This window comes from Bacillus rossius, chromosome 1 (genome assembly GCF_032445375.1).
Source record: "Bacillus rossius redtenbacheri isolate Brsri chromosome 1, Brsri_v3, whole genome shotgun sequence".
NCBI classification, from domain to species: domain Eukaryota; kingdom Metazoa; phylum Arthropoda; class Insecta; order Phasmatodea; family Bacillidae; genus Bacillus; species Bacillus rossius.
In genome coordinates, this window is record NC_086330.1 from 97,695,686 (window position 1) to 97,712,664 (window position 16,979).

The window sequence follows — 16,979 nt, forward strand, 5'->3', positions numbered from 1 at the left end:
GGGGAGCTCGATGTGCCATAGTAGCGAAGTGTAGACGAACTGTGGGCTGGAACTTGCGGAGCTGTGAACTGCTGCGCGCGCAATGGAATTGAAATGCATCGGAACTCTGAAGGAAGACATCAGGAACCTTCAGCTGGGGCTGCTGTAGGTGTGGCAGCAGAAGCCTCGAGCGGCGCGACCTTAAACCGTCTCGGGGATTTTGGGTGGCGAGGTTGGTTCCCTCCCCCCACCCTGGCTTGAAAAGTACTGCTGTTGACCTGAAGAAGGAAGATGAAGATGGCGCAACGTCAGGCTGCCTTTCGCTCCGTGCGCCCGCAGTTCGAGCCGGTTTACTGGCTCGTCTGCCCACTTCTGTTATAACCCAGGAGTTCCCAAACTTTAAATGCGGGCCGCAAGGCCCAAGCACCCAACTCCAGCATGGTTGATTTTTCAGCCCTTCCAACTCTTCTTACCTGGACCCTTCTTCCCTCTTGTCCAGTAGTTACCTGCTTGCTTAATGCATGATAATTGATCCCCGCATGACCCGGCCCAGGGTTTTCCCTGTGTCTATAGGTTTTACCTGGGTCACACTTAGCTATCTTTTAAGCTAGGCGACCAATGGGGCGTCAGTCATGGCGCCAATTGCAGCCATGGCTGGCCAGTAAACCCCAACACGCACACGATTGCTCGCGCCCTTGTCCTGCATGGTTCGAAACCCGAATGGTAGAGTGTATAGGCTTCGGCCTGAGACACACCTAGGTCCTCCCCTAACCTGGACCCTCCCCTACACACTTAGAATTAACTTAGGCTAGGAAAAAAAATTGCTTCTGCAGGCAGTCTCTGACTGGCCCAGCAGCGTGAACCTGCAGTGACGACGATCTACACCACCGGCCTCTCCGTCACGCTGCCCGACGACGTGCCGACCGCTTCAGGAAGAAAACGGTAAGAGCCGTCGTCAGAATCTAAGTCCGTAAGGGACTCTGCAGATTTTTCAACCCAGTAGAAATATTACAAGTCCACAAGGGACTTAGAATAAATTCAAGTCGCATTTGTTTGGACTTAGAATTTTCGCAGACTGAGGAAATAGAAATTTGCCTCGTCTGTAGAATGAAGGGAACTGTATCGTGAAGGTTACGGGATAAGTATAGTAAATGTTTGACTGGTGTTGAAAGTAGAACGCGGCAGTGGGGCAGCTTGGCAAGAGACGGACGAGAGGTCGAATACCGCATAACGTAAAGTGTACCAACTTGCAATACGTTGAGGCCTACCGTAACACAACCAACGTATTTTTACGTAACGGATTCGACTGAACTGTTATAAGTTCCTGGACTACACGATCACTCCTGATAGAACTTCAAAACGCAGCAACTTCGTTGAACGGCTGACGAGCCGAGTAATGATAAAGACTGTTCGCCGCAATAGTAACCGCTGTCAGTAACCAGGAGACTTTTGAAAACGACTCGCTGAGTGTAAGAACGTGTGTGTAAGAACGTGAACAGTTTAAGTATCATAAGTTAGGCATTGATACTTACACCAGAAACACAGTTGAACTTTAAAGAATCAGACCACGAAGAATGAGAATGTAAACTAGTTACGTATATATAAACTGTACTATAAGAGATTTCATGTCAGTTTTCTTTCTTTTTTCCTATTCTTTAATCGTATTTGATTTGTTTGGCAACGTTAAATTCATGTGAGTACAGTTAGTTAACGTAATATTGAATGTGCCCAAAAACCAATTGATTTGATGTTTATATTTTTCTGCTAATATAATTTGCTGTTTGCCTTATAATAAGGCGTTAACTTAATGCGTGTGACATATACTTGTGATCCGATATTGTTAATTATATTTTTCTGTTCACAGACATCGTGGGCACTTGATGTATTCTTCAAAATAAGAAATCAGAAGGTTGTCATATATAAAAATGCGTGTATTGAAGGATGTGATGTTGTTATTACAAGTTTTGTTAATAAAAGCACTTTTGTTTCTCGAACTTTAGAACCTCCTTCTGAGATTTCACCCCTTGTCCTCCCACCCTTCCGGACTGGAGGTAACAAATTCTTACGATGCGCGCGCAGAATGCAACAAAAATTTAAAGGATGAAAAAATCTACATGCAAACAAAAATTATATATGTGATTTTAATTCATATAATTTAGTGACTGATATTAAATATTGGCACATATAATAAAAAAATTATTTATTGTGAATATTAGTGATAGTAATTGTGTTAATAAAATCTATTTATTTAAGTGAGAATATAATCCCGTATGTATTATTTGTTTGCATTATAAATGATAAATTATTACAGTATTATTTAATAATTACTTACAATTAATAAATTAGAATAAACATTCATCAAATTTATGGATTTTCATTGTTAATGATTATTTATATCTATTATTTTATTGAATCACAAATAAATTTTATAAACGTTTTTATATATTTAAATTAAATACTAAGTGTTTATTTAATTTTTTAATTTGATTGAATTTATATTTTACCAACTGAATGTATAATATTACTCCATTCCTTTTATTATTTTATTTCTATTAATTATTTGCATGCAAAATTAAAGTTAGCTTTTTTTTACTACGCCAAGTTAGTATAACTTCTACCGCGCGTACATAAATACTCGAACCAATTTTTAAAATAAAAATTTCAATTATACATTTTTAAATGCTACTTAACAGTTTAAAAATTTGTTAAACTTAAGTAATCTTAAAAATAAGATGAAACCACAAATTTTATGATGAATGTTCAAAACGTTAGAAATTTTTTTAGTAGATTTTTTTAAAAAGGGGAATCTTATTTTTGAACATGTCGCACTCCCCTTGAGCTGGGAGTTAGGTATTCCACGCCACCCAACACCTCCCCGGAGAACGAAGCTGCGCCCGCCACTGCTCGGGCCACTCACCGGATGGCTTCGATCTCCTCGTCCTTCTCCTGCAGGCGACGCTCGGCCTCGTGACGGAACTGTCCTAGTTCCGCGGCCAGCCGCTGCGAGCGCTGCTCCTCGGCCTTGCGACCCTGCAACCGGCACAACACCCTCAGCCCGCCGTCTTCTGCTGGATCCGAGCACACACTTCCCTACATCCCTTAGTGAATGCAGCCACAATGTAGAAACACGCAATTCTAATGGATATATAGTATATGAATACTTTTACTGCTACCACCACCTTTGAATGTTGGTCATACTAATGTGTTACGTAGCCATTTTGAGTCGTGATGTCTATGAATATTCAGCAAAACGTAAAGAACAACGACCAATTAATATATATATATATATATATATATATATATATATCAAATGTAGCGTATGTAGCGTAGATATTATAAATGTCAGCGATAAAAATAACACATTTGTTATGAATCCCAAAATATTAGAAATGTTTATAATAAGCTTAAATAACCCTGTAAGTTTAAGTTTGCCTTACGGTAATTTTATAAACATTTTTGTCTCCTTTTGAGTTACCAATTATACTTTTGACTTTTTTTTTTAACAAAACGTATACAAAAATTCTTAAGTAATACTATACACAATCAAAATAAAACACGATACCGAAGCTAGTGGATGTATGGATGCGAAAAGCACATCCCTAGAAATCTCGACGCAACGCAACGCAAAGACGACCGCGTCCACCCTGATACACTTCTAGTGGATTCCTTATCTAAGGGATCAATTATGCTAGTATCCAGATGCAGCTATAGTTTGCACCTACAGTTCACAGGTATGTGAGCCACACCTGAACAAATCTAAAGTTTGCCAATTGCTCGTGAAAAAGCCACGACATTGAAAGGAATTAATTTATTTTACAATAATAGAGTATTAACGCAAACTTAACCTAACCGATTTTTCATTTTACTTACGATAACCTTATACGAACCTAACCTTCCGGGGAAAAATAAAGAACTATTATTTATTACACTGACCGAACGTAACCTAACATTTTATTTCGGTAATCTTAGGAACTGTTGTCCTTAACGAGTGACATACTGCTTGCTAGGCATTGCAGTGGAACGACGCAGTAGGCTAATAGATGAACGCCGAGAATTCGCCGTAGAGTAGCAGTGTCGTCCAACCAAGTACTTTTACGCGTCTTGATTGCAAATATGAACCGTTGAGTTGCGCGTACCAAGAAATGGCGTGCTCTGGCTGGCGGTGCCGAGTGTTGGATGTACACAGTAGCATTATTAGGTTTGATCAAAGTTTATTTAACTAATAGGCTCCACAAACAATTTTCTTCTTTGTGGTTTAAGTCTATGCGGGCTGGCAGCCTGATGGGAAACGACGAAAGTCGCTCCCGAAAAAACCAGCACCGCCTAAAAGAACTGAGAACAGCAATGTCCGAGCTCTGGCCCCTTGCTTGGTAGTTTCTTTCTGCCCCGACCAACTGTTCTTCCTGGACCATCCATCTGTCTCCCGTGACCAACAAGCTTGTATAATGCATGATTATTGCATCCGCATTATCCTGTGTCTAAGCAGGATTTACAATGGCCCAACTTATTTAGTTTTACTTTAGAGTTAAGCGCGGGGGAGTTAGTCATGGTGCCAATCGCTGCCATGGCTGGCCAATCCCCTTCTAGCACACGATATATGCTACCCCTCCTGCATGGCTAACCCCTGCATGTTTAGAGCGTAAAGGCTTCGGCCTGAGTCGCACTTAGTCATCCTTACATAGACCCCTCCCAAATACACTCAGTTTTAATTTATGTTAGGAAAATAAATGTTCGGGTCGTGGTTTGGCTTTTATCCATGTGAACAGTAGGCTATTGGAATATTAAATAGATGTGTACGTGGATGAAAAGGGAGTCCCCCCCCCAGCACTGCTCGCCCTAATGGTTCCGAAAAGAAAGCCACCGCGCTTCAGGTAGCAGAACCACCTGGACATCGGTACAGTGTGTCAGACGATAGTTCCTCGTCACGCATGACTGGGCCATCTCTCGGATCGACAGGGAAGCCAGTCGCTGAAGCCACTGAAGTCAGTGGGGCCGCTCCGTGCCGTGTTGTCAGATGTGTGAGGTCGCTCGCTGGCTCCCTGATAAGGTAAGTGGCGGTCTGCTTCTGGCAGGTAAGCGCAAAACGTGCGAAGAGCATCGCAACAAGAGCCTTGGCAATGCACTGCGAAAAATATGTGGCGTTGGCTCCAAGAATATTTCCAATTTCCTCAAGTAAACAAATTGGTACAGATAACCTGAAAAAATATGTTTTAAACAATGTCACATTCTCATAGTTTATTTTTGGGCTGAGCTATAATAAACTTTTCAAATTTAATCTCATTTTAAAATTAAAAGAAAAAAAACAGATCACAGAGCTGGATGAAAATTTTGAAATTGTTATTATATTTGTGCATTTAAAACTAAATAAAAGTATAAATTTAACTCAGAATAATATTCGTAACGTATAAAAAATATGTTCATTAATGTATAAAGTTATAGAATCATAATTTCCTTTCTACACATAAAATTATTTCGCATACGACATTCATTTTATCATTATATTAGTAACTTCACTTTTATGATCTTTAATCACCCGTATGTTCTTTGTTATTTTAAAGATTCTTTTTGAAGGAACAAAAAATGTCATTTTCGTTTTCGCTAGACACGATTTTGATTGTCCGATAGAAAGCATTCAACATATTATATATTTTAGAACCCGGTCGAAAAGTAACATTTATGTTGAAAACTAAGGTCATCCAAACAGTAAATAAAAAAACCTTGGCTGCAGTTGTAGCATTTTTGGTGACGTCATAACCCTCCCACATTGACACAACATATTGGAAGGTGTTGGAATGCTGGAAGCGAAAGTTTGAAAGTGTGACATGGCCTTAGCCTTATGGCCCTGTCACTCTGTAGGTATATATGTATAATAGTGACCATGCAAGCATTAACGGAAAAATTTGCTTTGATGTAATATTCTACATCTGCTGCTTTCCTGACAATTGCACAGCAAGTTTGTGAGGTCCGCCTGTCGGGTATGCAGCTCGTATCGCTGTGGTCACTTCTAGGATCAGCATTATGGCTCAACACTACCAAATAACTTCTCACTGCAAGTTACTTTAAAGTCGGTTTTAAATCATTTTTCTGTAAAATATATGCAACTTTGACATTTATGACCTTAAAAAAACCACCGAGGAATTTCTCGTTTAATTCCGTGTATATTCTGAATTATTAATTAAAATGCTGTTTTAAATTTAGTTTTTACAGTAATTATTCTTCTTATACCTGATAGGTAATCTGTTTTATAATATGTATCGTAAATTAAAATACATCATAATTGAACAGCCCTCCGCAGTAAAATCCCTAATACCAAGATGAAATAACTTATTGCTGAAACGTAACACTCTAATATATCAGAGAGAATCAACCTATACCCTGCTTCCAGTGGAAATTATAGTTTGTTGTGGGAATGATTTCATCGACAGTAAAAAAAAGATAACTTACCAACGAGAGAAAAAATGCCAGTTTGGAATAAAAAATATGATTTAGGTTTCTTAACTAAATTTTAATTCCAGCATGAATCCTACTAGAACCAGTGGTACTTAACCTCCAAATGAATTAACTATTTAGAAAAGATTTCACAATTATTAATAAAAACAATATCATCACATTCTAACAATTGCTATATTATTTTTAACTTGTAAAAGTATTAACTAACAGTTACAATATTACAGTGTGATATCCAGCGTTTTGTAAGACTCATCATTGAAAATTTCTGTAAAATTCCAGCCTATTAGTCGTTCTCACACGCCTTGTGGATTTCTTCTTTACTCACCATTACTTTTAATTAATAGCTATTTCTGTAAATTTTATCACGATATATCTTTTGCATCTTGGCTCTAATATTTTCAACATATATTAAATAAGTGTGATATATGAGTGTAAAATGTTCTCCAAGTGTTACTATTTATAAAGACGCGAAATATTTACACCCATGATATTATTCTAAATTAAAATCTGTTCAAAATATTTGTGATATATTATTAGCTTATTAACCGCGCCTTGTAAGCACTGCACTACGAAGCCGGACAGACGATTGTAACGAGAATATGTATTATAATAGTTGCAATACTAGTATCCTTAGGTTTTTTAAAACTTGAAATGACTCTTTACTATGGATATTTCGGTTTACCGAATATGTTACAGGGTAGTTATACTGTCATAAAGTTTCATTTGGCTCACCAACATGTTTGGTATGTTCCCTAATTTATATGAAAGTGACTATATATGTGTTTATGTTCATACACATGGGTCAGTTATCTTCACGTTGCATGGTGCGTGCGCATCTCTCATGATTGTTCCACAACGTGCACAAAGGCGGCGTGTGAGCTGGAGCCTCGAGGACTGCGGTGTAAGGCAAGACTCACCGCCTCGGCCTCCTTGTAGGCGGCGGTCAGCTCCTCCCGCTCGTTCTCCAGCCGGCGCACCTCCAGCTCCAGCTCGTGCAGGCGGCGCGTCAGCTCCGAGATCGTGTTCTTGGAGTCGTGCAGGTCGTCTGCGGCACAGCCACACCACACCGGGTCACAGGGCACCAGGGTACAGGGCACCAGGGCACCAGGACACCAGGGCACCAGGGTACCAGGAGACAAAAGGATAAAGGTACCAGGGCACCAGGAGACAAGAGGATAAGGACACCAGGGCACCAGGGCACCAGGACACCAGGACACCAGGGCACAATGACACCAGGACACCGGGGCACCAGGACACCGGTGCACCAGGACACCAGGGCATCAGAGAACATGACACCAGGGCAACAGGGTACCAGGACACCAGGGCATCAGAGAACAGGACACCAGGGCACCAGGGCACCAGGGCATCAGGGAACAGGGCACCAGGGCATCAGGGAACATGGCACCAGGCCACCAGGGCACCAGGGCACCAGGACACCAGGGCACCAGGGCACCAGGACACCAGGGCATCAGAGAACAGGACACCAGGGCACTAGGGCACCAGGGCATCAGGCAACATGGCACCAGGGCATCAGGGCATCAGGGCATCAGAGAACAGGGCACCAGGCCACCAGGGAACCAGGGCATCAGGCAACATGGCACCAGGGCATCAGGGCATCAGGGCATCAGGGAACAGGGCACCAGGAACCAGGGCATCAGGGAACAGGGCACCAGGACACCAGAACACCCTGCGTCCCTTGGGTCACAGGGTGCAGGGCACCAGGGCACAAGGCACAATGGTCACAGGACACAGGCCCAGGGTACAGTTGGCAAGTGGGGAGCTTTTCGGACGTTGCCGTGGGCCTGTGGGTTTTCTTGGGGCACCCCAGTTTTCCCCACCCCACCTCCCTCTTCGCTGCTCTATTCTAAATCGTCTCTGATGGCCTCGCTGTGGCTGGGTCACCCAGTGTGTCACGCTACACGTGTGCTCCAGCAACAGGGGAGCGCGGGCTGGCGCTCACCGGACAGCTTCTTGTTCTCGCGCGTGAGGGCCTCCTTCTGCTCGCGGGTCTTGTCCAGCTCGTGCGTGAGGCGCTGCACCTCGGTCTGCTTGTTGCGCAGGTCGCGCTGCGACTGCTCGTACAGCTGGATGGTCTCCTCCAGCCGCGTCTTGATGTCGATGTTGATCTTCTCCAGGTGCTCCACGCGCTTCTGCAGCTCGCGCGCCGTGTTGTTGGCCTGCGCATGCGCCCTCCTCGCGTCACCCCCGCCACTCCCTCGCTCACGCCTGCTCCACTCAACCAGACCTGGACGTAGTTATGCAAAAAGGAACCAACCCACATGAAACCTATTCTGAATATTTTGAAGTTAAAGTTAATTATAAATTGTAACTCTCGTATTGATAACATAATGTGGGTATAATTTTAATGGTCTAGTATAATTACTGATATAATAATAGCAACAACGGTACGATCAACATTGTACTATTTTAATTTATTTTCAAATAAAATATAACAAAATTGTGGGTTGGTTTCTTTTTGCATAACTACATCCAACTAACACTCCGAATACGGCATTCTTTAGTTCCTCTCGTTCCACCTGACGATTCTGTTAAACGCCATGGTGATATTTCAATTACTTAAACTTTTTTTTTTTTTTGCCATTTCGAACTTTTGTTAGGTTATGTTAGCTACATTAAAACTTCTTAACGGTGTTTCTCAGGACAAGTAGTACTCACAAACACCAAATTTGGATTTTTTAGTTAGAATTTTCTATAGAAAAAAAAAACTAAATAATATTTTGGACATACTACGCACGTCACAGCTGGTTTGCACTTAAATATAATTTATCCAGGGAAAAAATTTACAGCACAGACAAACACAGTGGATTTAAATATTTTTTTTTCCCCGTGAAAAAAAAGAGTAAATCAGTTATGGCGTTCGTCCATAAAATTATTCGTTGCAAGAATCGTTTGAACAATGTATTAGCTTTTTGCAGTCTTTACCATGGTGCGACGTCACGGAAATTTCAACCTAGTTTTTAGTTTCAGGCTTGTTTAAATAAGTTTCGCTGAAGTCACCACATTGTAAGTTTTTGTAAATGGAACCGAATTATTAATGATAAATTACAGATATTTGTACATTTGTATAATTACATGAAATCAATTTTATCACTACGAAATAGTAATCACAGTAATACTGGGTTCGGATTCTTACTCGGGCATTTATGCTTTGATTTTTCCCCGTACCTCCGATAGATAAAGTTATTTGTTAGCAGTTCCCTTTATAGCTTCCAGTATTAAGTGCACACATAATAAGCAAAACTAAACCAAATAAAGTCCAATTATTGAATAATCGACCATTTTTCCAAGGTTTAAAAAAATGCTTGAATGAAATATCAATGAAAACATAAAATTATGCGCCAATTTTCGTAATAAATGCTCAGTATTATCTTGAAAAACGCATTTGATGTATGCAAATATGCCACATAGCCATGTGTTGTACAAAGTTACAAAATATTTTTTGTAGTATTACCAACTATTTCTTGACAACTGGCTTCCAATGGGATCTTTTGTAAAAGTGCAGAAAATATTTTTATGAGTGCCACCTCGATCTGAAAGGCTATTTATGCAAACAGATCAGACACGCTGACACAGTATCATTGTGTGTCTAAGTTTTGGTCAAAGGAAAGTGATAGTTTTTCAATACTGCTTTACAATTTTACGTCATGCATATTGAATCTTTACCAAAAGTCCGGGCCTGTTTTTTCAGCGAAATCAAAAGGAGTAAAATTATTATCAGCTAATAAAGTTGAGTAATTTATAACACACAATGGAACAATTAATAAAATTTAGGCTAAAGAAAAAAATACACCAGTTAAAAAACTAATTTATATAATAAGAGATATTTTAAATGAAATTGTCCCAATAAAAACAATTAGAACTATAAATACATGAAAAATAATGTTTTACAAACATTTAAACTGGAATAACACAAAAAATACTAAACCTAAGCTATGCATGCAAATACCAAATTAATGAAGATATAATTATATTTTAAACTCTAGAAAATTTCTAGGGAATAAAAAATTTAAAAGGAAAATGTTTAATTAGTGAAAAGCTTAATAGAATCAGATCAGAAAAGGACTGAAACAAACATAAAAATAACACTATTGGATTCTTTACGTATGTGAATTTAACCTAAAAGATTAGGCTGTAATAAGATTTTAAAAAATGGAAAAGAACACACGTATCATCAGCTGATATCGACAGTTCTATTGAAAAATGGCAAGTCAACGATGTAGTCAAGCGCAGGAAAAGAAAATGGTCATGACAAAGTTAGTATGTGATTTAAACTGGAAGAAAACACTGAGAAATAGTACAACACATCAGCCCGATTCTGACACTGGAAGCCTACGCTTCACTAACCCCCAGATATGTCCACGAACATATTCGAAGTTCAAAGTTCGCTCATGAAACTTCGCGGACGAAATGAAAAACACAATTTTGCGAGTTTTCATTCACGTTCACACGATTTTGGGGTATTTAAAATGTTGCTTAACCATCCCAAACAAACAATCCTCCCGGAAAAATAAAGAAAGGATTTTTTTTTGAGACTTTTAATACTTCAACAACGATTTTAAGTACTATTAATGTAACTGATATATCATAACCAAAATTTAATTTTAGTTACGATTACCTTTATATGCGTAAACCTGCCCCTCCCCCCAATAAAAATAAAGAATAAATTTTTGCGTGATTTTATTCGTGTAACAGACGTTATAACAGACATAATAACAGACCCAATAAGAGACCTATATGAGTGACATAAAAACAAGCGCAAGAGCGGTATTGTGTTAAAGTTTCAGAAACGGCAATATAATAATAGTAATGACGTGTGGGAGACAGCCTCAAGAAGCAGTACATAAATGATTGAAGAAGTAGTACCTAGATTGTTGAAGAGTTACGTGTAAAGAGAACGAGTCCTACATACACACGGATGTTTGCCCTTCCGTGGCTGGAACACCTCGAGGGGAGGGACAAGCCGGCCGCGCTCCGGGCGGTACCGCGAGCAGCGGAACTCTCGCTAAACGCATGCGATACTGCGTCAGCTGAGGGAAGCTGTCAACTTTTTTTTGTCCTTGAACTCCTATTTTTATCAAGACATGGCGCTAATGGTGTTACCAAAAAAAATATGTTTCAAACAAATGTTGTTGGTAGTCTTAGGATGTGTAGCAAACTCCAAAATGTTGGCAATGCTTTGGAGTGTTCGTGATTATTTTTAAAGTTTTCAAACAACTGTCCTTACACTTTCGCAAGTTGGAACTAAACTGCGAAGAGGCACGAACTCGCCTTAGACTCGGGCACGGCGTGAAGCGCGGCAAGGAAGGGTGGATGGGAAGGGGGGTGTCGAGGCACGCACCTTCTCCAGGTCGATGATGAGCACCTCCACCTCGCTCTGCAGGCGGGACTTCTGCTTCTCCAGGTTGTTGCACTTGATGAGCAGCGTCTCGATCTGCTCCTCCGTCTCCTGGAGGCGCGCCGTGAACTTGCGGCTGCGAGCAGAACACGCCTGCTTCAGCCGGGGGCTCGGCCATTGGCACCGTGGTCGTTACACCTTTCCGTTTTTTTGACTTCCGTCGTATTCACTGAATTACTCACACCAAATTCCAGATAGCGAGAGCTAAAGCTAAGATGTTACACACATAAAATAGAAAATAATTTACATGCGCAATAAAAAAAAATTGAACAATACTGACACCAACAATACTGACATACGGGGCTAGTAGTTGTAGACGACGCGGCTTCTTACAGCAGTTCAAATTGTAGGTGTTGTAACAACTGATAGCGCGCAACCCAAAACGACATATACTGCCTTCCCTGATATTTGAAAATATTTACAATAAATGTAAACATCTTCTCTATTCCCTCCCCACTCCATGAAGCCGCTCTATGTCATTCTGATAGTCCACACCATGTTGGCCGAACGCTTCAAAACACTGGGCGAAGTGTAGAGTCTGCATTCATACACGAAATACTATAGGATAATGTTACTCCACTCATGCAGGAAGAAACCCAGTTGAAAGGAAACTGAAGGCCAGCGAAAGAAATGTAATGAGTGAGAAAAGCAATGTACTGAGTGAGGAAAGCAATGTAACGGGTGAGGAAAGCAATGAACTGAGTGAGGAAAGCAATGTGGTGAGTGAGGAAAGCAAAGTACTGAGTGAGGAAAGCAATGTACTGAGTGAGGAAAGCAATGTACTGAGTGAGGAAAGCAATGTAATGGGTGAGGAAAGCAATGTACTGAGTGAGGAAAGCAATGCACTGAGTGAGGAAAGCAATGCACTGAGTGAGGAAAGCAATGCAGTGAGTGAGGAAAGTGGCGCTGCTCACCGGATCTCCTCGACCTCCTCGATGCGCGCCGCCGCCTCCGTCTCGTACTTGGACTTGAAGATCTGCACCTCGCCGTTGGCGCGGTTCAGCTGCCGCTCCAGGTCGAGTCGCGCCTCGGACTCCTCCTCCAGCTGCACGCGCACCGACTCCAGCTCGATCTCCACCTGGTGCAGGCTGGACTCCAGCGTGGCGCGCCTCTGCCGACACAGGGGGGCCTCCGTCAGCGAGACCGCTCGCGGCAGCCCCGACCACTTCGCTCCGCCTACTAGTTTTACTTCTTCACGCCCGAATTCAACCCTTGACTTATATTACTAGTGGCACGTGACAACAATTTTAATCTAAAAATGCAAAGGTGGACAAAAATACTAAGTTATTAAATATGAAGTTGGTAACGTACTGATACTAAACAAAAATACTAACAAATACTATAAAGGTAATGTAGCAACAATTCAAAATATAAAAAAAAAATTAATTTGGGTAAATGACGATTTTAGGATTGACTCTATCTAAGTGGTTTTGCAGTAAGAAGAACTAACATTCCATCCAGACAAAGGCTATAAATATGACCAATAATACTTAATGATGTAGGAAATAGAAGTAACTAGTTTAGTGTAAGAGAGCATGGAAAGGCACCATAAACAATCTCATATGAGAATAGCATGCCTTCTCGGTAGGGTCCTGCCACTTCTTTGGATCGCTGACCTTCTCACATTCGGGATCACACACACTGTGGAGGGGGACAAAGCTAGAATGTGTGGAAGCAGGCGCTAGCGGATGTAGGGTGTGATACGGGAAGATGGTCAGGTAGGTGGCCTGTAGGAAGGCATGGGTGGCCTGCAGACTGATAATCTCTAGTCTTTATACATAAAAACACGGTAGAAAGGCTAGGCATGTGTTGGCGGAGATAGAAGATGTAAATCATTAAAGCGCTATTCACACGAAAAAAACATTGCTGAGGCAAACTAAAACAGACCGTTCTCGTGAGACATATTTAAGGTTATGATTACATTGAACATTAAAAAAAAGGTGACAACTAACCAAGATTGTTCGGAAAAAAAATTACAGTTATCGAGATTCAATTACGTATCTTAAACTTTTATTGTGAGGAAAAATCGTTGAAGTTGCAGTTGAACAATACTTTGATAATTTAAATATTTATTTATGCTAAGTTAATAATTTGATTAATGATAATGTATACCAAATCGAGAATTTTTTTTTTACTTATGAAAAGGAATAATTTTGGAGAGTTAATGTGGATAGCATCAGATGTCATCTTAACAAAAAAAAATAGTTATTTTATTTTCTATTGGCATAAGACACGTGAAATGTAATAATTTATTAAATAATCGTACATATTCGGATGCTGTTAAGTATTTGGGGTCTAGATGAGGATTCCTAGTCGATTATACCCAAGCGAGAATGCCTCGCACACTTGGAACAAGGCCACGATAGGCCCGATGACAGGTGTGGAGATCAGGATCAGGAACTGTCTGTCTGTTCTGGAGGGTCCGAGGCCAACCCGAGTTTGGTGCGGTCCGACAGTGGTTGGGAAGGTCTACACAGTAAATTTATTTGTAAAAGTACCAGAAAAATGCTGTATATTTTACAGAATAAGTTTGGGGAAAACAATAATAAAAGGCTTCATTTTTATAAGTGTGTTACATTGCTTTAGAAACTGTTATCACTTAGTAATCAGAACAATGGAACATTTTGTTTAAAATAAAACTGGTTATTCCACCACCAGCTAGAAAGATTTGCAAGCAATGTTTCGATATGTTACAAGAGAACAATTGCAATATCACATGTCTCAGGGAGTGATCCTTGTGACAGCATGGAAATTGTGTCGAATGAAAGCTATCGACACTACACCTATGAGTAGTTTCGAAATAAAAGTATCGCACTCATGAAAATATTCAATAAAAAGTATTCGATAACTTGAGCCATCGTTACTTAAATAAATGTAAATAAATGAATTGATGTGTATAAATGTGTATAATTGAATAACTTAAATCTGATTTTGCTAAAAAAAATATTTCAATATATTAACTGCATTATCAATGGTTATTTGACATGCTACTTGCCAATAAGTACAAGTAAAAGTATCGATCACCATGTCCCGTGTCCCTGGGCAGGCCAGTTCCTGCCTGCATGCCTCGCGGGAGGTCGCGCCAAACGTGTCGGAGAGCTGTTGGCCGAGTACTCTCGCGCACACTTGCGGCGGCCAGGAACCCCTGCCCGTCACTCACCCTCTCGTCGTCCTCGAGTCGGCGGCGGGCATCCTCCAGCTGGCCGGCCAGCTGGCTCTTCAGGTAGCTCGAGTTCTCCAGGTTCACCTTCAGGTCCTGCACCTCCTTGGTGAGCTCGATGTTCTCCTGCCGACACCAGTCCAGCGCTCCGAGTCAACATCAAGATGGAGGGGGGGGGGGACATACTGTTCACCAAGACAACATCAAGGTGGAGTGGGGAAACGTACTATTGACCTAGACAAGATCAAGGTGGAGTGGGGAAACGTACTGTTGACCTAGACAAGATCAAGGTGGAGTGGGCGAAACGTACTGTTGACCTAGACAAGATCAAGGTGGAGTGGGGGAAACGTACTGTTGACCTAGACAAGAACAAGGTGGAGTGGGGGAAACGTACTGTTGACCTAGACAAGATCTAGGTGGAGTGGGGAAACGCACTATTGACCTAGACAAGATCTAGGTGGAGTGGGGAAACGTACTATTGACCTAGACAAGATCTAGGTGGAGTGGGGGAAACGTACTGTTGACCTAGACAAGATCAAGGTGGAGTGGGGGAAACGTACTATTGACCTAGACAAGATCTAGGTGGAGTGGGGAAACGTACTATTGACCTAGACAAGATCTAGGTGGAGTGGGGGAAACGTACTGTTGACATAGAAAGATCAAGGTGGAGTGGGGGAAACGTACTATTGACCTAGACAAGATCTAGGTGGAGTGGGGGAAACGTACTGTTGACCTAGAAAGATCAAGGTGGAGTGGGGGAAACGTACTGTTGACCTAGACAAGATCTAGGTGGAGTGGGGGAAACGTACTGTTGACCTAGATAAGATCAAGGTGGAGTGGGGGAAACGTACTGTTGACCTAGACAAGATCAAGGTGGAGTGGGGGAAACGTACTATTGACCTAGACAAGATCTAGGTGGAGTGGGGAAACGTACTATTGACCTAGACAAGAACAAGGTGGAGTGGGGAAAACGTACTATTCACCAAGAAAAGATCAAGGGGGTGTACGGGAAACGAACTGTTCACCAACTCTTAGTTACTGTCATAAAAGCCAATGGTATTAGGCCTAGGTTGCGTTACATAAAATAAATTCTCGCAATAATTCATTTTTTTTTTCAAGTGTAGTTTTTCGCACTTATAAATAATCAAAACTGCAAAGCAAATATTCGGTTATGTTAATTTAGTTTATCAGTTACACGTAAAATTGTTGTTAAAATATGCTTAAGTTTTTTTTATTTTAATTTTTTTACTCCTCTCCACCGCTCCTTCCAGTGTGTACGTTTCCGCTTGAAATCGACAAAATATATATCACCCATAAAAGTGAATATTTTTTAATGCGGAAGTTGAAATTGCACTGGCGAGGGGGTGAGTCTCGGGTATGCTCTGGGACTGATCGGGGCCAGTGAAACTTGTTCTTCCCAATGGAGTGCAGCCACTTTATCCACCACTTTTTTCTTTCAATGTGCGTACCAATTCTTGCCTGTTTTGATTAACTTTCGTGATTAGTGTTTTCTGGGAGAAGACTGAAACCTAATATTCTCTTTCCACACTAATGAGTGCTTTGTAACACACCGCTGTAGCTGCAGTAAATAACAGTTAATTCAAATGTGGATATTGTTACTTGAATTTTCCTGCTCCCAATCCTGTATTGATTTCCTTGCCCAAAAACACACTCCTTACTCCGTATGTATATTTCACTTACATAGGGGGATAAAATCTACATCCCTGAACAACCGTAGTTTGACTGTGGCTTGACACATCGTCCACAGTTTGGAAATAACATATTAGGACCTACAACAACACATACCAATGATATTGTGGAATGAATGTGGTAAGTAACCACCATATCGTTTAAGGGAGTAGATTTACCTATAGTTATTAAACTTGTTAGTTTTTCATTTTTTATGATTTTAAATAAATCACCAACATATACATGGGTAATTGTTGATGAATATTGTAATATAGTCAAAGAAGG

General features: G+C 40.9%; 1 protein-coding gene across 1 annotated transcript in view; it reads right to left on the minus strand.

Annotated features, from left to right (window-relative positions):
- Positions 1-16,979, minus strand: part of LOC134540550 (paramyosin, long form) — an 88,514-nt gene that overhangs the window by 29,973 nt on the left and 41,562 nt on the right. Inside the window, exons 8-13 of the mRNA XM_063383364.1 lie at positions 15,006-15,131; positions 12,760-12,956; positions 11,789-11,921; positions 8,390-8,606; positions 7,347-7,474; positions 2,897-3,009 (exon numbers count right to left, since the gene is read on the minus strand). Coding sequence (XP_063239434.1) covers positions 2,897-3,009; positions 7,347-7,474; positions 8,390-8,606; positions 11,789-11,921; positions 12,760-12,956; positions 15,006-15,131 — 914 coding nt within the window. The remainder of the gene's footprint in view (positions 1-2,896; positions 3,010-7,346; positions 7,475-8,389; positions 8,607-11,788; positions 11,922-12,759; positions 12,957-15,005; positions 15,132-16,979) is intronic.